The 25,039-nt window shown below is 32.1% G+C and overlaps 1 protein-coding gene across 1 annotated transcript in view; it reads left to right on the forward strand.

Annotated features, from left to right (window-relative positions):
• Positions 1 to 24,711, forward strand: part of LOC110991959 (cardioacceleratory peptide receptor) — a 67,033-nt gene extending 42,322 nt beyond the window's left edge. Inside the window, 8 exon segments of the mRNA XM_022257562.2 lie at positions 3,814 to 3,917; positions 6,127 to 6,220; positions 12,436 to 12,531; positions 14,247 to 14,450; positions 17,836 to 17,937; positions 21,169 to 21,349; positions 21,919 to 22,063; positions 22,926 to 24,711. Coding sequence (XP_022113254.2) covers positions 3,814 to 3,917; positions 6,127 to 6,220; positions 12,436 to 12,531; positions 14,247 to 14,450; positions 17,836 to 17,937; positions 21,169 to 21,349; positions 21,919 to 22,063; positions 22,926 to 23,012 — 1,013 coding nt within the window. The 3' untranslated portion in view covers positions 23,013 to 24,711.
• The last annotated feature ends 328 nt before the right edge of the window (positions 24,712 to 25,039 follow it).

Consider the following 25,039-nt stretch of genomic DNA (forward strand, 5'->3'; position numbering starts at 1 on the left):
GTAGTAAATCTTTAAAAGAATAGAATGTCATCTTTAATTTTTTTTGATTAAAAGGAACTTAATTATCACTCGCAAATTAAAAAATCTAAGTACAATAAAAAACGGCGTAACTTACTACATGTAACTAACATGAGAAAGTAAAAATTAAAAATAAATTAGTTGTTAATTAATTAATTACTATTAATTGCAGCAGGCTTATGATGGCAGAGGTTGTTTTTATAAGTTCATGATATTGAAATCAGCTTTATGTAAATAACAGATGAGGGTATATTTTTCTAATCCCGGATCTTAGACTATAATGCCTTCATCTGAATGCGTATCCGTTTTAGATATGACCGACTACTTATCGGCCTTCTTCATAGAGAAAGTCCCTCTAAACACGCGACGCCTCCCTGACTAATCACAATCAAACTACACTCCATTGTTTCATTTTATATCCATGAGAACATTGAATTAACAATTTTAGCTCATTTGCCCAGATTTTCGCTTGATATTCACAAGTTTTAAAATAGTTTGCAAATTATAAACCAAAATTAAACAAAACCCTAAAGGTTAATCGGGCTTTTCACCTTAATTAATAAACGAAACTTTTTTAATTAGTAGAATATTTGGTAGTAGATGGATGTTTTATGCATTATTCTCATTATATTTGTGTCTTTATATAATAAGACTAAGCGCAAACCATTAATTAACCTATTCATTTTATTCCGAGGTGAGATTTATGTATAAAGCATATGAATGCAATGAGAATCTTATTTACGTAATCTAATTTTTACTACTCCAGATAAATTCATACAAATATTTGAAATTGTTGTCACTACCATTACCACTGCTAAAAAGGTTTTTAGAAATGTGAATACAACGTATTTAGTTAATTTTATGCCCCGCAAACTTCGTTTCTCCTTAATGCCTAGCCTATCTTTTTAGTACATAAAATCCGTTAAAGTACAAAATGTTCCATGTTGGAACATACCAAGGTGGAACATTTGGCTATGCTACCCCAGAGACGATTTTCTGGAATGAAAACTTTTTAGGTTGTTCTGTGAATTTTTCTCTATTTGCACCTCAGAGTTCATGTAATTAGCTTTTAATTAACAAATAAAAAATAGGGGTTAATTGTAGAGGAGTGAAAATTATGGGTTGTATGTATTTTTGTATGCCGTATCATAAAAAAAGCAAAAAAAACTGCCGAAAAAATAAAAAAATATTTGATGATGTTATTTAATTTATCATATGGTTCATACAGTGGGTTGTAAGCGTTACAAAATTTGTTTGAACGCCTAACATTCTTAAATAAATTCAATAGACACAGAAATATTTTCTTTAGAAATTACATAAAGTTTTTTGGAAAGTCTAATACAAAGTCAAAACAACCCCACCCCATCTTCTTGGAAGACTTCTAGATGCTCGTTTTGTGGTTTCTGTACGTCAAAATAATGAGCTATTTCAACACAACAATCGTAATTGCACACGTAACCACGAAGCTCAAATCTTAAATATGTATAAATAAAATATTCTATTAAGGAGTCAAAGTAAAACATATTTGCACTTTGAAATGTCCACTCGTCTAAGATGAATTACGTTTCATATAACGAATGAGGAAGATTTGAAATTGCTCAGAAATTTACGATTCCCTCGCGTCAGGTAAATACTTTTCGTCTGGCTTGTCTTGTTTGTCTCTGGTAAATTATTTCCAAAGTTATGGAAGTGTTGTGTGAAATATTTAATTTAAATGTTTGATATTAATTTTTAATAACATTTTATTTTTAATGAAAAAAATACCTAAATCAAAGTTGATTAACTCAAAATGACATTATGAAACACTCGATTGCTCTATCTAAACAAAAAATTGAAATTTTAAAAGCTTTTGAACGTGGTGAAGCTTTAAGAACGTTATCCTAAATTTTACTGAAATTGTTTTAAAAGCATTTATGAGCTTAAAAGTTAAGGGCTTAATGCAGTGAATTGGAACTAAAACGGAATAACGTTAATGTAGAAGCCATGTGTTTGAAATACGAATAATTATTAGTTATTAATTTAAAACTACCTATATAATAAGTATCATATTTCTTAGTTAAGTGTCAATTAACTAGGAAATATGACTATTTATTTCAATTGAATCGATTTTGTTAATTATTTCACATTACAAAATAATCAATAATCAACTAATCTTATATAGAAAAATAATGAAACAGCTGATCATAATCATCCGCCATCTTGTTTGTCAATAAGTCGTGTAGCATATAATTAAAACCACTTCGGGAACATGTGATATTAATAGATAAATAGAAAATTAAAACAAATTTAAAAAAATTGGTCCATATAGGCAGTGCTGGCAGTATTTAGTCGCTGTATTGCGATAATGTTTAATTAACACCTGTGAACTTGAAGCCTGCTCGGCTCAAAAGTCTCTATTCTAAAGGAAACAAAACTAAAGTTCCAGGAAACTCTATTAGATTTGAGCCATTTATTTTCCGCATTTATACGTAAGATACAATTTTAATAAAATTTTCATAAACAAATAAAACGCTCACGTTTAAAACGTTTCCTTGCTATGCGGAAACATAGTTTCAAAACAGCACTTAAAAATAATGATATTCATGAAACAAACACTTTGACCATTTTCTCTTTGAAGAGATCTCATCGCTTCAATACATCCATCAACGACCCCTTCACCGACTGAAAGACGTGTCAAAAATCTAAAGTAGACAAATATCAAGACAGACGATTATAGCCTCTATTACATAGAAACAACGATTAAGTATGGTGATCGTAAATTGATAGTAAAAAGTTTTCAGATTTTTCATATAAAGGCTGGTTCATAATAAATTTTTAATATTTCCTGATATAGACAATACGTTTATAACCTAATCTTGATTATCATGATTCTCTTTAAATTGTTGTTTATTTCTGTTAATTTAATTCTTGCATTGTAAACTTTTCTGCATTCCCCAACCCAGCTGATCCCCGTGGGGAATTAGACTACAACCCCCCAAATGTGCCTTAAATGGGGGAGGCCTTTGCTAGTAGGCACACATAAACAGTTATCATAGACAACAAAAACAATGGCTATAATGTATATATTGACTCTGATATAAGGCTATAAAAAAATTGTAAACTTCACACTGATAGATAATAACAATTCACGCGTGGATGCAACTGATTAAATATTGATGAATATATAATATATTATATGTCTTTGGTCATTTATATTCTGGGACCGACATACGTTGTAGATTTTTGGAATTGCCAATTTCTTCAACATATTCCCGGAATTGAAACTTCACTGCACTTTGCATATAATTCCGCAGAATTCAGAATACATAGTTCAAATAAACTCACAGTAAAAAACTAGATTGAATTTCAAGAATATTTCTTTCGTAGAATAAGATAGTGGTTTACTCCGGCCTTAATAAATTTATTTTAGCCAATATAAACAATCGAATTCACGAAAATGTATAAATAGTTCTGTTTTTTGTGTTTCGCGGATTGTAACATTCAATGTTTTCAACCTTCAAACTATTATGATTATAATCTATCAAAATCATGTTTCCATAAAGTTTATGAATAATTTGAAATACATTCGTCGAATTGTCTAACTAAATCGATTTAGATATTAGCTTTAAATGTAAATGACATATTAGTTTATTATTTAATATAGTACATATATATATATATATATATAAAAATATTTCAAAATATCTATATAAGAAATGTTAATGGGTAAATACATCTCTATATAGTAAAAAAAATCTAATATACCTAAAAACTAACCTTAAAATTTAATAATTAAAATATTATTTACGTTCACAGATCTGATGGTTGGCCTGTTATATGTGTTCGTGGATATACTACAGAAGATAACAATCGCTTGGCTGGCTGGAGAGTTTATGTGCAAATTCGTGAAATTTTTACAGGTACGTTTATGAATAGAGTAACGCTTTTTTTGACAACATATTTTTTAAAATTTATTTTACTCATTAATACAATCTAAATCTTGGTATGATTAACATTTGAAATTATTTAGCCTTTATAAATAATTCAACTTGTTTTTTATGTTGGTTTATTAATCGAATAACTGACCGGACTACATTTATTAGGCGCCGTAGCAAATACATCACTATAGTTTCTGGCCATGGGCGTTGTTTTCTATCGATGTACAGAGCCGTCAGAGAACATTATTCTTATCGCAAATAAGAACAGATTTCTGTTGAATTTTAAAATTGTTAGATAATATGTACTATAAAAGTCGTTTTATAAGATCTATATGACTTCATACCTCCTGATGTTGAATGTATTTAACATTTATTATTTAATAAACACACACACTAAAACAAACAAAATAAAAATAAAGACATAGGAATGAGAGATAATATTTTTTTGTTCTATTAAAGAACATGGTACGTTTTACGTGTGTATTACGTGTGTGCTGTGGTGTTAATTGGCGCTGGCCAATATATTATGCTAAGGAGCAGCCTGTATCTTGATTAAAGGTATTCTATTTTGTAAAATTTTAAAGGAAGTTCATCATTCAATTGTTTTAGAATCCATAGCGTAAACATTGGGGAATGGAAAGAAGATAATAGTTTATTTATACATATACACAAATAAATTATACATGTCACGTCAAAATATTTTTTTATCACGCTGTAGTCATTTTGAAAAGACACGAGACAAAATATGTTTAGTTTATATGTTTAATAGGATTAAAATACCGTTAGTTTATTGTGTTGTAGCTGCCATTAACATAGTTTTGTTTATTATGGAAAACTTAGATGAGCCTTAAATTCTTGGCTTCGTAAGCCTATGGGACTAAATTAAGTGAAGTGCGTGACCCAAAGGTCCTTGGAGACACTTAATTAACTTATTTGCTGGCGTCTTGGATTGGGGAATGGATTGCTGGTGACCTAGCCTGGCTCAAGATTTTGTATAAATCCATTTATTGAAGTATTCGTGTATAAACTGAATAAACTCGAAAACTTTTACATCAATAACATATTATTGCTATTGAGGAAGATAATGCATAATTATGCTTGTATGTTACTTGGCTGAAATATGCAAAAAATCTTTATATTTCAGCCAACTCAGAGGTTAAGGCGGTCAGCTAAATTGCACTGCGAACGGAAATTAAATGTTATTTTTTTAATTTATAGCCTTATATCAGAATCAATCTGTTGTTTATGATAACTAATTCTTTGTGCCCACTGGCAAAGGCCTCTCCCATTTTTACAACCCCCCCACAAATGTTACTTAATTCACACAAAATAAAGACGTTGCTTAGTAAACAGTATACAATAAAATGGCTTATGATGTGTTGTAGGTAGTCATCGATATTTAATGTAAATAAATTCAGACAGAGTTATATCAATCTCCTTTGCGTCTACAATTGTAATTGGACATACAAAAAACTGACATTTCACCGAGTCTCTCCTCGCTACTAATGTATTCACCAAACAAAACATCACCTTGTGATACTGTAATTTTCATTTAAGATATTTTGGGCGAAATATACAGCTTTGTATGTTCTTAATGGATCTCTTTAAAGAAGTAATAAATTCGTGCGCAACTTGAACTCCTACGAACAGCTGTCCATGACACTTATTTTTCAGTGCATTTTAAAAGATTCGTTCCAAGGTTTAAGATAATAAGTGCCCCTTAAATCTCTTTTAATGCGAAAGCTCGTTTACTATATACCAGAGAGCTTTCTCGAAGATGCTTCGAAAAGATAGTTCTATTAAAAATAACAGTGTGCTCCACATTTTATAATTTTTTTTACCTTTTTTACCTATATTGGGAAGATTTTCGTTGAATTTATCTTGTACCGAGTTTTTTATAGTTAAGTTGAGTAGTTACAGCATAGAGCGGTTAACTCTGAAGTGCCTGAGAATATTTTTCGGTTAAACAATCATTTTAGGACTGTCACAGATTTCTGAATTTGTTCCGTGATCATTTCTAATAGTCTTCCTGACTGATCTAACTGTCTCATGTAAACAAAATTCTAAAAAAATTAAATCCTAAAAAAAAGTTCTTTAAACATTAAACATTATTTTGAAGTAGGATTGATAGTTTAAATATTTTTAATGAATGACATTAAGATAATATTTCTTATAATCACCTTCTTTTCAGGCAGTGGTCATGTATGCATCAACATATGTACTTGTTGCGTTAAGTATAGATCGGTGCGATGCTATCACCAACCCAATGAATTTCTCGGGAAGTTGTGAGTATTACAGGAATATACTAATATTTATAATTCGGCGTTTTAGTTAATGTGAACTTTTCCCCAATACAAAAAAAGTTTGGGCGGTGCTTGTGAATAAGTTATCACTCATGCTAAATAAATTTCACTAAGGATCTGTTTCACAATGTATGGATAAAGTACCAAATAGCTATGCAACACATAAATTATTCGGAAGATAAAAGTTCCGAATAAGAAACTTCGCATGACGAATAGCGCCATCTGACAGTCATGAAACGCAACAATAGTGTTTATCCTACCAATAAGTAATAAATAGTTTATTTGGAACTTATCCGGACACTGTGGAGCAGACACTAATTATATTTAAAGATAATATAAATATTCTGTCACATTTTGCCTATTCTAAACAGTTTTTGATTGTTATGCCAAATGAACTGTATATTTATTTACGTTACAAAATATGAAAATGTATTGTTTCCCCCGGACCGCCGATAGGTGTAGACGTGTAGTGGACCCCTTGTAAAAGTTTATTTAAATATTAAATTATAAATTTGGTAACACTAAATTCAAAGAAGAAAATAGGAGCGCATAAAATCACAAGAGGTAACCGGCGTGTGAAGATACCCAACGTGTGAAGACTACGTAGACAGAGAAACGATCCTGCCACCCTGGTACCTGAGATCGGCGACAACAAACCAGCGCCTGCGCAGCGAACAAGAAGTACGGGTAACACACCTAATTATTAACTATTGGTCATACGTGACCTTGAAGGCGACCACTCACCGCTAAGCTCCACCTTTCACAAGCGCCACTGGATAATTACCTAAATAGCGACACCCCTTTCGCTAATTACCTTGTGACTAATTGGCCCGTTGTAAGATACGCATTAGTGGTTACTTTGCTGTGCATTATTCCCTGGTACAATGTCCGCAACACAGTTAAATAAGTCGTTATCTGACAGTAACATAAATGAAGCAGGTATTGAAAGTACACCACCGAATTTTAATTCCATGCGAAATAGTAGGGTCAATAAAAGGTGCAGAGTAGAAAGAGAACAGGAAATGCATACTTCACCCGCTGAACCTTCGGATTTTTCTCAATTTAAATTATACATGAAAGAATTGTTCGCGTCATTTACGAAGACTCAGCAACAAGAACTTAGAGAAATTAATAACAATCTCAAGGAAATGCAATTAACTAACAGTAACATAGAAACATCAATCACGCGTTTGTTTGCTCAACAAGAAGAGTTTCAGAAGAAGATAGAATCACTAGAGGTACAGACTAAGAAAGATAGGGAGTATATTAATATCCTAGAAGATAAAATAGAGGATCTGCAAAGGACAACTCGGAAGACATGTATTGAAATTAAAAATGTGCCAAAGAACGGAAACGAAAATAGAGACGACTTAATTAATATGGTATTGTGTCTCTCAAAATCTGTAAATTTTAATATGAGCCAGCAAGACATAAAAGATATTTACAGAATCCAGAGTAGAAAGTCTGGGGTAAATAACACCCCCATAATTGTCGAACTAGCCTCATCGATTCTTAAAATGGATTTACTTCTGAAAGTCAAGAGCTACAATATTAAAAATAAAACAAAGATACAGGCTAAACATCTCGGATTTACCAAAAATGAAGAAACCCCTGTCTTTATATCGGAACAGTTAACATCAAAAGGAGCCCGACTATTTTTCCTGGCCCGAGACCTTACAAAATCAAAAGAGTACAAATTCTGCTGGACTAAACATGGCCGAGTCTTCGTCAAGAAAGATGAAAATTCTCGGGTTATCCTCATTAACAGCGAAGCCCAGGTACACCTTTTGCTACAGGAAACGTGACTATACTGTGAAACTTCTTTTTATTTCTTACTATTCTTATCGCTTATTTTTTGTGCATGTATTAGTATTAAGAAAATAATTATTAGTCTATTCATACTTAAAGTTTTAGCATTTATAATTAACCTACATTGTTTTGATAAACCAAGTAACAGTAGTTCAAAAAGTTGTAATCTACGGTATCTAAAAGTATTATTCAGTGTAAAATCCCTTTTTTACGGACATACATACACACTTAAACACACATACACAAAATCATACACACTCTTACACAATAAGTTTAACTGTCTCAATAGCACTATATGTACTCTCAAAACATCGTTATCCTGCAACGGTACTTACATGCAATTATTCAATAGAGTAAAGGGCAAGCTACGCCATTCTGCACGCGTAACTGAATATGGATAATCATTTAAACACCTTATGGGAACTAGATAATACAGAAATTAGTAACTCAAAAATAATTGACATCGAAGAATTTAGTAACTACGTTGAGCAAAATAATTTCACTGTCTTGACACAAAATATTAGAAGTATTTACAGTAATTTTGACGACCTTCAGGTAAATTTACAGCAAATGAATCATGATGTGGATGTAATGATCCTTACAGAGTGCAGACTAAATAATAGTAAACGCTTACCACTCCTCCGTAATTACTCTTCATATCATACTACAAATCAGCTCAATCAAAATGATGGCGTTGTAGCATACATAAAAAACAACCATCTCTGTCGGGTAACAGAAGTTTCACTCTCGCACGCCTCGGCTATACAGCTAATTATCGCCGAATACGTTATTATAGGTATATATCGTTCCCCATCACACGCCTGTGCAGATAATTTCATAACTTCCCTAAATAGTTATCTCGATACTATTACTACACCTAAAAATATTATAATAACTGGGGATATAAACATCAACCTAATAGGTAGAGAGTCTGAATCCTTACAACAGCGTCACAATAGATTAAATTATTTAAACATGCTGGCAGGACATGGGCTGCTTCCCGGGCACTGTCTACCTACTAGAGAGTCGAACTGCCTCGACCATGTTTTTCTGAAATTCGATAAACTTAAGAGCTCTGCTTTTGTGGCTGTCTTGACTACAACTATCACGGACCATGCCATGGTAGTATTAAACCTAGCACAAAAAACTGTAACTAGAAACTGCCATAGGTATTCAACTTCTATTGACTTTGAAAACGCGTGTAAAGACTTATTTAACTCAGACATGTCATTTTTCAATATTTACAATGATCCGGAGACCTTGGCTAATAAATTTATCCATGAAATAAAAACCATATTACTTTGTAACACTAAAACTAAGACAATCTCTAATAGCAAGCGAATTCTTAAACCTTGGATATCACTAGGAGCCCTACGCTGTATTAAACTTCGCAATAAAATGCAACTTAAACTAAAGAAAAATCCTTTTAACGTAATCTTAAAAATAACATTTAGACGCTTTCGTAACTTCTGTTCAAACTTAATTAAAAAACTTAAACGACAATTTCATAAAACTCAAATAGCTAACTCAGTTAAAAATCCTAAACAGCTTTGGATAAAAATTAATGAAGTAACTCAATTTAAAACCCCCAAATCCTCAAATACATGTCTACTGAATATTACTCCGAATCCGCTTGACTCACTAAACCGTATCAACCAATTCTTTGTTAAAATAGGGTCAACTTTAGCTGAGGACATTTTACTTAACTTCGGTAACCCAACAACTACAGACATTTGTTCTCGGGTGTCTTCGTTTGTTCTTCTTGAGACTAGTCCTCGTGAGGTGGATGCTATACTCATGGGTCTCGATTCTGGGAGCGCACCTGGTTGGGATGGTATACCCACAAAGTTTTTGAAAATGGCCAGAGACTTTATTGTCCCGCTCATTAGCCAGCTGGCTAATTCCTGCTTCAAAACAGGAATATTTCCAGCCGTATTTAAGAGATCGTTGATTACGCCTGTGCATAAGAGTGGGGACCTGAACGACGTCAATAACTACCGTCCTATATCCGTACTGCCATGTATCTCTAAAATATTAGAAAAGTTACTGAACAATAGACTGGTCAATTACTTAAATAAACTCAAAATTTTATCCAACACACAATACGGATTTAGGAAGGGCCTGTCTACACAAGATGCCGTGACTGCACTTACTAATGACATAATTGATAATGTAGACAGAGGTATTAAATGCGTAACAATATTCTTGGACCTTAAAAAGGCATTTGATACCGTTTCCGTTCCCATTCTTCTGCGCAGGCTGGAAGCCATAGGAATTCGTGATACAGCTCTCTCCCTTTTTAGAAGTTATCTACAAGGTCGAAAACAACAAGTTAAAATTAATAATTTGATAAGTGAAGAAGAAACCGTGGAATATGGCGTCCCGCAGGGAAGCGTGCTTGGCCCGACATTGTTCCTGATATATATAAATGACCTTTGTAATATTCGGAGCAATGGCGGACGGATCTACTCATACGCGGATGATACCGCGATTGTGTACACGGGAGCGACTTGGATGGCTGTGAAATCCGCAGCTGAACTAGGTCTGGCTGAAGTAGCTGGCTGGCTTAATACCAACTTACTTTCACTTAATGTTAATAAAACAAATTTTATATGTTTTACTGCGAATCAAAGATCTCAGCCGGGTTACGACTTTGGAGTTAGGATTCATAGGTGTGGTGATCCGATTGCCCAGAATTGTAGCTGTCAGACCATAGAACGTGTCAACTCTACCAAATATCTTGGAGTTACAGTGGACCAAAGGTTATCATGGCACTTACACATCGAAACAATTATGGCCCGGGTTAGAAAACTTATTTGGATATTTAAAAACTTACGCTACGTCATGCCCGCGTCATTGCTTAATAAAGTTTATCTAGCCCTGGCTCAATCTATTATAATATACTGCATTCCCGTATGGGGAGGAGCAACTAAAACTAAGTTTTTAGATTTAGAGAGATCTCAAAGGGCCCTTATTAAAGTAATGAACTACAAACCATATAGATACTCTACCGATGACCTTTACAGAAATAGTGGCTTATTGAGCGTTAGAAAATTATACATTTTGCATATCACCCTACGTATGCACAAAACACTACCATTTAGTCCAGGTAAACTAAAGAAGAGACGTAAAGATATTGTAGCATACGCCCCACGCGTGCACACAGTTTTTGCTCAACGTCAATATACTACACAGGCTGCCTACATCTACAATAAACTGAATCAGAAATTAAATATATATCCGATGTTATTATATAATTGTAAGAATACCGTAACTGGGTGGTTGAAAACTATCACATATGAAGAAACAGAATTAATTTTGACGAGAATCAGATAAACACACACACACACACACACACACACAAACACACACACACACGCACGCACGCACACACACACACACACACACACACAAACACACAAACACACACACACACACACACACACAAAAACACATGCACGCACTCACACGCACGCACGCAAAGACCGTGCGTTATTATTTGTTTAATTTAGTTAGTTTTTAATTCAAAAATAAATAAATAGAAAAATAATATATTTTGTAACTAAGTTTGTCAAGTCATATTTCAGTTGTTTTGGTCCAAACATTGTAATCTATAATTTAAGGGAAGTTGCGAGGTTGCTCCATCACAAGTATTATTTAACTTACTGGGGCTACCTCAATTTTACATGTATGTTAATGTTTGTGATTCAATAAAATACTTTCTTTTTTTTTTTTTTTTTTTTTTTTAACAATAATTAAAAGGATGAGATGTGGTGTAATCTGCGGTCGATACATTAAATATTAACTCATAAGATTCACTTTGAGTTCATTATGATACAAGGATATGTATTATTAAAAAATGTGTTATTTTCTTTAAAAAACTGAAAATTATACATGATGTATAGGTAATACGTAAAAGTGTCGTAAACGTGACAGTTTGTTTGAAACTAGTTGTCGACTGTTTGTAATCGTTTAAAACAAGGGGATTAAATCAAACTAACAAAAAGCTTAACATTTAATTGGATAAAACTAAATGTTGCCTATAGGCTATAAAGAATATAAGCAATGCCGATTCTATTCGATTTGAAGTGATGTAATGAAAATTTTGAAACAAATATGAAAATATTGATCCCTGTGGCAGTGCACCTCTAATGCAACATTACCACACACACACAATTTTCATAATATTTACGACTTACAACGTTTCGAACAATAATGGTCGCATCCATTTTTTTTTGGTTTATAGATTGTCGTAATTAATGCGTAATAATTTGTATAAATTATAACTGCCACGGCCACTGGCAGTTAAATTAAAATTAAATTGTATTAACTAGTAATAATCCTATAATCAATAAACCAAACAAAGTATTAATGTGTTTTTTATTCAGGGAATCGTGCGCGTGCTCTTATCGCAGCAGCTTGGATCATCAGCATCATTTTCTCCATTCCCATCTTAATTCTATATGAAGTAAAGGAAATGCAAGGTAAGAAACATTTGTAAATATTATGGTAGGAAAGATCATATGTATACAAATAAATCAGTCCATTTGCACCGTTGATACTAAGTACTTGGAATATTTCCCTTTTAATCAAAGCGTAATCATATGCAGCAAGACACAAACACAAAGAAAAATACGAAAGAGTACAGTTAAAAGATGCAATTAGATCAGTTTTTATGAATAAAAGTAACCAAACAAAATATAAACGTTTGAACCTAATAAGATATAGATGCTCTTTAAAGGTGATAAAACAATTGAAGTTCTGTTGAATGTGTTCTGAAGCTAATATTTAGAGGGAATAATAATTGAAACAAATTATATATAATATAAACAAATATAGCTATATTACATAGCATCCCGATTCATTTGTTTCAATTCGGAATTTCATAAAGCATTGTGTTAATTTTAAAAGTGAACTGGATTCCAAAAACACCTTCACAAAAATGTCAGTTTTCTTCAATCACGAAACTTGTATTCGCCCATTGTTCTTGATCTTTGTTCGTTTCGAGCAAATCTGTTAGTAAAGTTTGGATTTAGTTTTTAATTTTATGTACATTTCGATAAGATATTCCATTAATATATAAGTTCATCATTCAGGAATGTTAATAATCTTTCATAAACTCTGAGATTTCTCTGGCTAAAAGGTTGAAGTACCTCACCGGAGATCAATCTGCCAATATCTTATTATCAAGATTTGTAATTAGCAGTGGTTGAAGTTCCAAATTCAAATTAGAATATTATTTAATGAAGACGGTTAATAGTCTTACATATCGTTGTATATAACCTATTTAATTCATGTTATATACAGAGATTATGACTACAATTCTAAAATAAAACAATTGTGTTCTCTAGTTTTATTGATTATTGATATGTATTGTGTTCAAATTGAGGTTTAAATAATTTAAAAAATTACTATAAGGTAAAATGTAAAATTAAAAAACATTGATGACATTTCATAATTGTGACGGTGCTAATATATTTCATTTTCATTTATTAATTACCGTAAAATTTATTACCATTAATAATTATTACATTAACCACTATTCTATTAAAAATAAGGATATTTTGATTAAGAGAGTAGCTCTCTTAATAAATGTTTCCTAATTTTATAACCTAAGTAGATTATTTGATATTGCTAACAAGTTTTCTCTTCTTCTTCACTTATAACAGTAAATACAATACAAAGACAGTATAAGATACTTAAAAAAATAAATTTATAAACATCCATTTTTGTTAGTTAGTGACGGAAAGCTAAGCTAATTTTATAAATAGATAAATGAAACCCTTTAGAATATTCTTATCAAGGTTTTCTGGATGATTACTTAGTGATAAACTCAAAATAACTTTAATCATAAGTAAACAAGTACACTTATGAACGTATGAATTTCAAAGACATTTAATTATTTCTATTTCAGTTACCTAGTTCTCAAGTTATGGGCTTAGAGCGCGCAAGATGAACTGGGAAGAAACCCTTCGCCTATTTTTTAAATTACAAAGTTTCGAGTCATACATATTATTTGAACTGAAGCACTCTCACACGATCATTTAAACATTCGTCAAATTGATAAAAAGCTCTCTCTAATTTCGCTTGAGAGTTTATTGTAAAAATGCATACAATATCCAAATAAGTAGTGGTTTGGATATGCCTCGTATCTACTATAAAAAAATTCTTTAATCAAATAAGTATTAAATATTTCCAGGTCAACTCCAGTGCTGGATCGACCTTGGCACACCACAGCGGTGGCAGGTCTGGGTCACCTTGGTGGCTGCCATGATTTTTGTGCTGCCAGCGTTAGCTATCGCAGCCTGTTACGCTGTGATAGTTCTCACCATCTAGACCAAGAGCAAAGCGGTGGTTATGTCCCCACCAGTTAATTCTAGAAGATCGAAGAATATGAGAAATGGTATGTGATTTTTTAACGAATTGTTTTTTGTTAATATATTTTCTAGCTAATTCCCCAACTATGTTGTCTTCGGAGGTATTAAATAACTTTTATGTACAACTTAAGTAAATGGTTTTATTACCCAGATTAATAAACACTAGCTATTCTCTCTCTATATCTCTTAACAACTTTTTGTATTATTGTATTACATTTCAAGACGCTCTAAACAAATTGTTGAACATTATTTCTTTTAACTTCGTCTCTGTTACTTTTATTCTCATCGCTTGCACAGTGTTATACCTGTCTTATCCATTGGAAAATCGGTCAGGACATGAAACACGTGTCAGCTGCATTGTTATAAGAACTTTGGCTTACTTTGAACCTGTTAAGATACTACAACAATCCACAGTGACCTGTCAACATCTGGGTATCATTTCACTCACCTCACCTCAACTCACAAAAGGAAACAACATTTGGAAATAATTAGTTATTGCAATTAATTCGCCGTTGCCATGTCTGTGCTTCCATGTTTCGTATTCCACATAGACAGTACTTCAAATGCGTTGTGTGGCTTCTATTGTACATGGGCACCTCACCTAGATGCGCAACTAAAATGGGTCTCTGTTATATAATTGGAATATATTATTATTATTACAGCACTTAGACAACAGTTATTCTTATTAGCGAAACAGATCATCTTTCACTCATTTCCACATGCTAATGTATATACCGCGTTACCAATTCACTTTGAAGATGAATTTTGCGTACATAAACCAGTCATTAGTTGGTCTTTAGGCTCAAGCGATGAAAGATCGCCCTATTTCTAATAATAGTCAATGCACTCAAACACCTTCAAATGTGGTGGTAGACTAACTTTTAACTGTAACTTATCTTCACAAAAAATTAAACACTCGTTTGCTTATCTTGCTGAAGTCGCTTGCAGATTGAAAAGGCTTATTAAGTATGAAGCTGTGCATTTGACATAAGATGTGTTTAATCTATTTTCAAGGACATAAAGATCAGAATGAGGCTAGAAGACTGAAATAAGGACCGTTGTCTCATGACGACGTGCATTTCGTTCCTAAATAATAATAAGTCTAGTAAAGATTTCTTGTAAACAATTTTATTTGTTGAGAAATAATGTTCTTTAAACGGTAAAGTTTTAGTACGTAGTAATGTAAACTAAGGGTAAGTTCTTGAAACTTAGCGCTAAGTGTGACTTCGGTACGTCAAATCCATTACGTTTTTGACATACCAGTGTCTTACTTAGTGTAAACTTTGATGCGTAATCTTGTTTATCGGGTAATTGTCAACTAATTATTTAATTTCAAAAGTTTGAAAGCCTCTTTAGTCTCAGGCAGTTTATATGTTTGTGTATACTCCATTGAAGCAGGCTTTGCAACGCTACGTCCCAACCTATGTGGGTACCATCAACAAAAGAAGACCATTGTTGAAAAAAAATAGTAACTAGTTTTTGTTAACAGACAAATGTAATTAACAACTTGACTTTGCAACTTGATCTTTGACAAATCGCTCCCTAAAATCGATGCCAATCATTATCTCCGTAAAATTTAGCCGCGTATAATAAAAATATTTTGTTTTTATTATCACATATCTATTACCAATGTTGGTCTAGTGGTTTCAGCGTGCATCTACCAGCCTTGAAGTCTCAAACTCAAATCTTTATTGCATTCCTTATGTTAATATTTTACAGGGGACACGTTATATTTTTTACAATAAGGGCTATGGTTAGGCACAGCAATGTTATAAGAGAGCATGCTCCACTATTGTAAATACATTTCTATTCTTACAAGATACATTATGTCTTTGCTTTGGCGTCACATTGCGAAAAGGATTATACTTAACATTATTAGTAAACTTAACTTTTATAAAAGAAATTAACGTCTATCGGTCAGATACTTTGTAACAGTGTAATAACATTACTTATAATAATTTATTAACAGTGCAACAATAGATTTTTAACTAACCTCACACTATCTAAGTCAAAAGATTTCAGAAACCGGCGAGTCTTAAAACACAGATTTTGCATCAGAAACATAGATTTTTAACTAACCTCACACTTTCTAAGTCAAAAGATTTCAGAAACCGGCGAGTCTTAAAACACAGATTTTGCGTCAGAAACAAGACTTATTTCCTTAATAGAGACTAAAATTTATCAAAGAATCGGACGCAATCTGCGGCTATTCAACATATGTATTATATGATATTTTAATTATTTTCATTATGATGGTTTTATTTACAGCTATGTATATATGTAAAACTTAACGTAAAGTAAACGTAAAGTAACAGAGCTTCCACGTTTCATCATCATCAGGAACTTCCACGTTTTTCCCATTAGATTTAATTTTCATACATCATTTATATTCGTTTATTATCAAGACACAAATATTCCCCGATTAAATTAATACAGAATGCAGAGAACATTCTCTAATACATTAATCTTTCGAGATATTATGTGGGCTTAACAAGAAATAGAGACAGAAGCAACGTGTCGTGGACGAAAGACGGAAATGGTATCTTCTGATGGAACTCACTAATGACACTTAAGCTTGTTATACACAGGGGATTTTAATTACTGAAGAGAATACATTATTTTCTACACTATTGTAAAATTTGGTCTCATAACTTTCAATTTGTATGGTGAATATATGTCGCAGTAAAGTAGTAAAATAAGAGAGTTAATTGAATCTCTAGACAGACAATTAAAGTTCGATATTCAATCAAGTCGTTAGCATTTTAATTGAAATAAAGCAACATCGAAAGCGTTTAGCCAGCGTGCTGATTAATAATGTATTTTTTTAACTACTTTACTGCGACATATATATGTCGATTTTAGAAAAGATTGACCGATACTTTTCAGTGAATTTTTTTTCCTTTACCAAGCAAGAATTTTCAATTTTTTTTAAAGTTTCGGCTGAAATTTAAGCGTCTTTTACGTCGTTCTTCCAACTTCGATTTTGTTCCCTTCGGAGAGAGAGAGAGAGTCTCTTGGGCCGTGGGGTTCATTTGATGTGAACATGCGTTAACTAAAGATTTACTAAAAGATCACTACCGCAGGCCCAAACTCTCATTTTTTGGTTTTAAATTACTACAAGTGTGTTATATCTTCTAAAGACGGTACTTCACTTCTGAGGACAGCCATATTATATTATATATTCGAATGTTTTGCTTAGTTACTGTAAAAACAGTTAATAACATAACTCCAGAAGTGAAAATTCCTTCCAAATATTATCGTAAAAATATCAAGTGCGAATAACAAAACAGTTCAATACGATAAATAGTCAAGCATAGTTTTGGAACTCCCAAACAAAATATAATTTGTATAAATAAATACTGAGAAATAAAACGTCCTGAAACATCTAAGAACATTTTTTTTCGTTTCCAGGACAGGTGGAATGTGACCCAGATTCCCGGCGTGCCAGCTCTCGCGGTCTGATACCGCGAGCCAAGATTAAAAGCGTCAAAATGACATTTGTTATTGTTTTTGGTAAGTGTGAACTTGGCCTAATAAAGTGATGAATTGCCTTGTAACTATAATTGGGAGGTGGATTTATAAGTCACTAAATGTCACAATAATGTTGCTATCGCGAGACATCTTTATATTTAGTTATTTACTGGACCTAATTCTAATAATATTGTTATTTTCGAAGTTTTTTTTTCTTTGTGCTAATGTCCAAAGATAAATAAATCATTACATTACGATTAAATTTACGCTAGGAAAAGGGCGGAGATAGTTTTATCTGTGAAAAGTTACGTTTTCCTTTTACACTCAATAGCAAATTGCAAGCTATAGCGTTAGTCCATATAATGGAAATAAAATATTTATTATACCAGCTCAAATGATCAGTATATGTCGAAATGTCGATTACTATAATCTTTATCTTGTAAAAATCACAATCCATTTTTATCTTTGTTAATTAGTTTATTCTTCACAAAATTTAAATATATACGATACGCTACACATATATTTGCGTTTATAATGCCTAAAGAAAGTATTTTATGTTGTTTTATTTAGTCTTTAACTTCATTCAGTCTCAAGTCAATCCTCAAATAAACTCTAAAACCACTTTCAGACATGATTATTGCAAATTAGGCCCCAAATTTAAATAGTTCAGTGATATACGGACCTCATAGCCTACAATATCAGTACAATAGGTAACACAATATTGTCGAACAAGCAAATTCTATGAATTGATTTTCTCAAACTCGATATGATTAGAAAATGATGTGACACCTTGATTGATGGTTTGGGGTAATTATATACCCTTACATTATTCAGGCATAATGGGCGCTATTTATAATGAATACTCAAATATCCAATTTCAGGGAAAAACCACACTCTGTGAGTCCCAATAGTAATTGCTATCCTGGCTTCAGTGTTGAGTGTTTGTACTATGCCTCACAAAATTTGCAGTGTACCACCATGAATATTAAGAGGCTGGCCTCATACTTCTGTGTCTGTTCCCTGATCATTCGTCTCAAAGATGTGTGCCAGATAAACGTCCATTTTGTATTTCATTCACTGTTTTTATTGTTTTTTTTTATAACTCTTTAGTGTATAATAATCTACAGTTATATTTGTAAATATGTGAGCAACATGTATACTAAAAGTAACAGTATAATACAATATTAGACCTGTATAGTAGTTTTATAACTATTTACCTTATGTATACAAATATTGTAAATTCTATTATAAAAGAGTAAGTGTGGAGTTTCTTGCTCATTCTTCTCCACACGAAACACCTTTCAAAAGGTGCAACTAGAATCATCTTTATATTTTATTTAACGTTGAAAAGTGCCATTTTAGGTGTTCTTATTGGAATAAATGATTGATTTTTTTTAACAAAATGTCTGCCTATACTGTATGTACAAGTGTTAGGTTCGTATATGCATTTGTGCTCAATTGAGGTTTGAATTCACAGCAGTACTTATCAAAGGATATAATTTAATATTATTAATTATAAAATCGTTTGCAAAATTAACTTAAACCGATAAATCACGTGTGATAATTATCTCGGAACGTAAATTACCGATATAATTAAATTGTAAATATAATTTGAATTATAAAATTATACATTTTGCCAGCGTAACATTACGTAAACCCGTAAAAGTACATCTCTGTACTTTGGGAACAAATCTTTCGTTTGATTTCTTTCCCGACTCCCAGATTTCTTTTTCACTCCGAATGATTCATTCGAATATTTTTTCGTTTTGCAGAAGCGCAAGCTACCTCCGCAGCTTAGTTTTTACCCAAATGAGTTTTAAATTCGATTCCCAGTGAAGAAGTCATTGTTTCAGCTTGGTTTTATATAGCTTGGTACAGGAGACGACCACGGCGAACAACATAAATAAAAACGAGCAATGTATGTTATTTTTCTTCAGTGTACTATTTCCGCGAAGTTGCTAAACATTTTTTGGCAAAATGAAATATTCGTTGTGGATTCAATTTCTGATTTAATAGTTTATATTGAACTACGGTTCACCTTGACCAAGGCACTGTTTAAAGCCCCTATGCGTCAGAATCCCATATAAAATTCTTCCGCATTTCAATCAAAACATGTGTGAAACACCACGCCTATGCTTAACTAAGAATAGAACGCGTAAACAGCGGAAGCCGATTATCTGAGGGAGATTATCTCATTTATATGTCAGACATATTAATGATGTATGCGATCTATTTTCGGCTGCCCTACGTAAGAGTTCAAGATCATTGTTGCTCTACTAATCAAATCTTCAATTATATGGATAATGGCGTGGTAAATATTATCAAAGGCCGGCGATGTATTTTTGTGACGTCTGGCGTCCTTAAGTATCAGTTAATAGATGAGATTCCTGTTCCTATACGTCTTTTAAATTATATCAGAGGGGTTTCCGCGTGATATACGAGAGTCATTCTCGTACCTGACCCCTATGCTTATAAAAAACTACATTTAAAAGCAAAAAACAATGACATCATCAACCAACGCCGGATTTAGGGGTGGGCTACAGTCCTGGGGTCTCCACAATAGTATTGCAATAACGTCCAAATTTAATAACAAAATTGCTTTTAATGCCCTAAAAAAATATTTATACAACTTAAACGCCCTAGTATTACGAACAGACCAAACATTCCAAAGATAACAGACACTTGATATCGTTCATAAATACACTATGTATTAACGATGTTTTGATCTGTTTTAGTGTCATCCATGTAAAACTTTGAAATCAAAGAGATTGATTACCAGTCTTTGAAATTTAACTCTTGTTTAATTTATTGACTACACTTGGCTCAGGTTTTTGTACAATTGCAATAATAATAAATTTAGGATTCATTTGTTTTTTTCAATTTACTACGGTATAAGTTTATCGCTTGATGGTAAAAATGTTTTTGATACTAAAATATCCATAAGTTTTAGGAAGTATGGAAATATCTATCTGGTTTAGTTTGCATTCGTATCAAATTGATAAAAGCCATTAAGATACTTAACATATTGTTGTCGTTTGAATAAATTTTATTAAAAATTAAGGAGTTCAGTCAAAGACTCTTAATAAAAAAATAAAGTCACGTAAACTAAAAAGTAATTTCCCATTTATGCCAAACATTATTTTAAATTACGTATTACAGCAAAATACCTACGCCAATTGAAATGAGACTCAATTTACTTTATCATATAACGGGTTGTTAATAGCGCCATCTAGTATTACAAGGTTGTACTACAATATTTTTTCTACATTTCAGTATTTGTTCTCTGCTGGTCACCGTACATCGTGTTCGATCTTCTCCAAGTATACCATCACATACCTCCGACACAGACCAATCTGGCAATCGCTACCTTCATCCAAAGTCTCGCACCGCTCAATTCGGCAGCTAACCCATTAATATGCTGCATGTTTTCTCCGCATATATACAGCAGTTTAAGGTATGTAAAATACCTTTCTATCAATTACGGAATTAGTGAGAGTGTTTTTAAACAAATACTCTTGTAAATAAATCTTAAAAGTACAAAATAATAAATTAATCCTGAGACTATGATTTTATTAAGGTAAGACTTCTGTACTGTTCATTTACTGTAAGAAAGAATAAATTTCATTAAACAGATGGTATTTTTAAAAAATGATTCCATTTCCTTTACACAGATGGCGCTTAAAAACATTTAAAAAACAATTTAGATGATTTAAATTATTATTAAGGAAGCTATCTATTTATTTCCTACAGGTATAAATTCGTCCAAGAATATGCTTTACAAGTAAGAGAAACAAAAAAGCAAGAACTGAATGGAACTGAAATAATACAAACAACGCAAAAATAACTGATTATAAAAATGTTGTCCTTCAGAAAGAAAATTTCCATATCATACTATATTTCAAGAAGTTTTAAATTAGCGACATCACAATGATTTCCATCACCATACGATCCAGTGTTAATATGTTTTGCTCAAGTTACAAAGCAAACATTGTTCAATAAGTTTATTAGTACTTTTAATTCCAGGCGCGTTCCTCCTTACCGCTGGCTATGGTGTGGACAAAAACGAAAGCGTCACACGCGTGGTACATTGCGCTCGCGTTCTGACTCCACAGCGAACTCGGATCTCCTTAGTTCCACTCATGCAAGGAGATCACACACCATCGCTTCGGTAATTATTTTTCTTAACAGCTAGCTTTACTTTATGCATTTAATAGTACATTTGATGTTTTATTTATTATTTATTTTATTTCTGTATGTGTGTGGCTTGTCCATTTGCTTGTTCTAATTGGTCTAACGGTTCTATCATCAGAAAGAACGTGATTTTTTAATTTATAGTAACAATATACTATAAATTTATTACAATAATAGACACTATTAAACAATTTGGGTAACCTATGTGGCAATGTTATACATACAACTCTCACGCGAGCAAAACACCGACTGAGTTAACAACAATTGCCTGCTTAATGGCTAGTTATAAGATCTATATATATATTATAATTGTAGGATTATCGGTGTGCGTACTATATAGTCTATTATGTAGTTCTGTGGTAACTGTTAACATACTACTAATGCGATGTGATTAATGTAATTATGTGAAAATAAGTAAACTTTATATTACCTTTTTATTTATATACATCATTTTATCGCAAGGCTTAAAACATAATCATCTGTCTCTTTTCATCACAGTGTAAACTCAATTTGACAGATAAAGAGTGCTTTAGTGAAATAAATTAATGGCATAGTTTCATCATCAGTCTTTGAGGTATGAGTGTTTTCTAAAGACAATTTCTGCCTCTCACCATTACTATGTGGAACCAGCTGCCCAGATATTTCCGAACAAATTCAACTACCTTTAAGAAAGGAGCGTACTAATTCTGAAAAGGCCGGCAACGTACTTGCGAAGCCTTGAGAGTGACCAGGGTCACTGTGCACCGTGTACTATGTGGACAGGGCGGTATAACTTAACAGACTCCTGCCAATTTGTTCTAGATCTATATATGTCTACATTACATAACTCTTGCTTTCAGGCATTAAATCGCACATGCAGTAGCAGCATCCCAAGAACAGAACAGCGGCGCACCCAACTACTGGTTCTCTTGCCTTCCAAGGACTGACCCAGGCTTTCTGCAGCGCATGACGTCATGCTTTAAAATGTAGACGATTCTCTTTTTTTATGTTGTACTATTTGAACGATCTTTAATAAGCATAGATGTTGGGTGTTATTGTTTTGTATTGTGCCACTTCTTAGGGCAGATAGTTTGATGAGCTATAAATGAAATATAGACAGAACGGTGCTCTTAACCGCTCTTAAACTATATTAAAACTTAGATAAAATCGTGTCGTTTGCTCGATTATTGTTTGATTTACTGTCATAATTATATGGGTCTCAGACATTACATTTTACACACATTTTAAATAAATAATTTCTCAATGGATTCTAAGGTTTTTTGAATACTACTTAACTCTAACGTGAATATTTTTTTAATTTGAGTTGAGAGACGTTTATAGGTTAAGCAAATATCAGTTGCCATGGCAACTGTAAATCCTAAAAAAAGTTTATTTAGCAAACTTTTCGAGAGTTTCTATCGAGTGAACTATACGCATATAAGAAAACTAAGATTAGTCGTGAAAGTAATGGAAATAAAAAATCATGGTCGATTGAAATGTGTTCAGGATGCAATATCCGAATTACGCAAAGATATGTATACGTATGTTCGTATGTATATAGGATAAGCTGAGATAGTGCCAAGTTTGTATAGTTAAAATGTATAAATAAGATATTCCGTTGCTCGGTTAGAAAAATTGCTGCGGAAGTTTTGACTTAATATTAAAGATAAAAAATAACTCCTTTTGTAAAGTCCTGTACACTGCAGAGTTTGTAAGCTGGTCCTATTATACTACAGAGGCTCGTTATATGACTGAATACTGTATTTATAAAAAATACCTCTATGTGCAACTCTGTCCATCATACGTTTTTGGATAGATCTAATATAAATGAGTCATAATACTAAGTTTTGTATTAAGTGTTTGTACAAATGTTAGTAGCAATATTATTCGCAAGATTCACTGTGTTTTGTATATAAAAAATTGATACCTACATATTTAATAAAAAAGTCTAATTCCACCGTTTTAAGTAAAATACTTATCTTTTTCATCACAGCGTAAACACAATTTGACAGAAAGAGACGAAGAAGTGCTTTAGTTAAAAAAGTGCAATTAGACTGATTCATATTACACTTCATGTAGCGCAAAGTTTTCCTTCAGAATATTACTGTTATGTAACGAAATAAATAATTTTAACTTTATTAGTGTTATAAGCAAAGTATTATGGAATAGGTATTGCATATTGTAGTTCTGTATAATTTTTGCAACAAGGCAAGATTGAGACATACACCATATTTTTAAGAATATTATTTATCATATATGAATTTCATTGGACAAACATACATTTAAAGAATTTTTAATTAGTTCTTGCAGTTTATGTTCCTTGTTAGAAATAAAGAATCTTTTGACTATTTTTGTTTTAGATTAGTTTTTTATTACATAATGTTTCTAGTCTAGTAGTTTTATATTTTATATGTCACCTGTATAAATGAATGGGTTGAATACTACAATATTAATTAAGCATTTCAAAATTTCTTGTAATAAACCCCTACTGATTGCATTTCTTTTTCATTATTTTTGAAGTTATATTATACATAACATGTTAATATAAGCATTTATAGGTGTATAAATTATGTACATACTATGCATGGAAGTATATGTAACGAAAATGTATAATTATTTTTGTATTATATACCGGACATAAAATATAATATAAATATTATCCTCTTGCATGTGTTTCATTTAAAATTTCCTGTTCTACAAATACGATTTGGCTTCATAATATATATAGCTTGATAATTCAATTACATTATTGAATTAATTTAATTTTCTAAATTAAATATTTTATTAATACTAAAAAGAATTCTAAATCCCTATGAATAAAGAAAACAAGTACTTATTACATTGCAATCACATCTGGTCAAATATTTACAATTTTGTATATGAATATATACAAAAGGAACGAGGTAACCTCCTAAATAATGGCGAAGGAAGGTCAAGGATTACATTTAGAAAGAACTGAATATGAACGTCTAAC

The sequence above is a fragment of the Pieris rapae genome, chromosome 16 (assembly GCF_905147795.1).
Source record: "Pieris rapae chromosome 16, ilPieRapa1.1, whole genome shotgun sequence".
Classification (NCBI taxonomy): domain Eukaryota; kingdom Metazoa; phylum Arthropoda; class Insecta; order Lepidoptera; family Pieridae; genus Pieris; species Pieris rapae.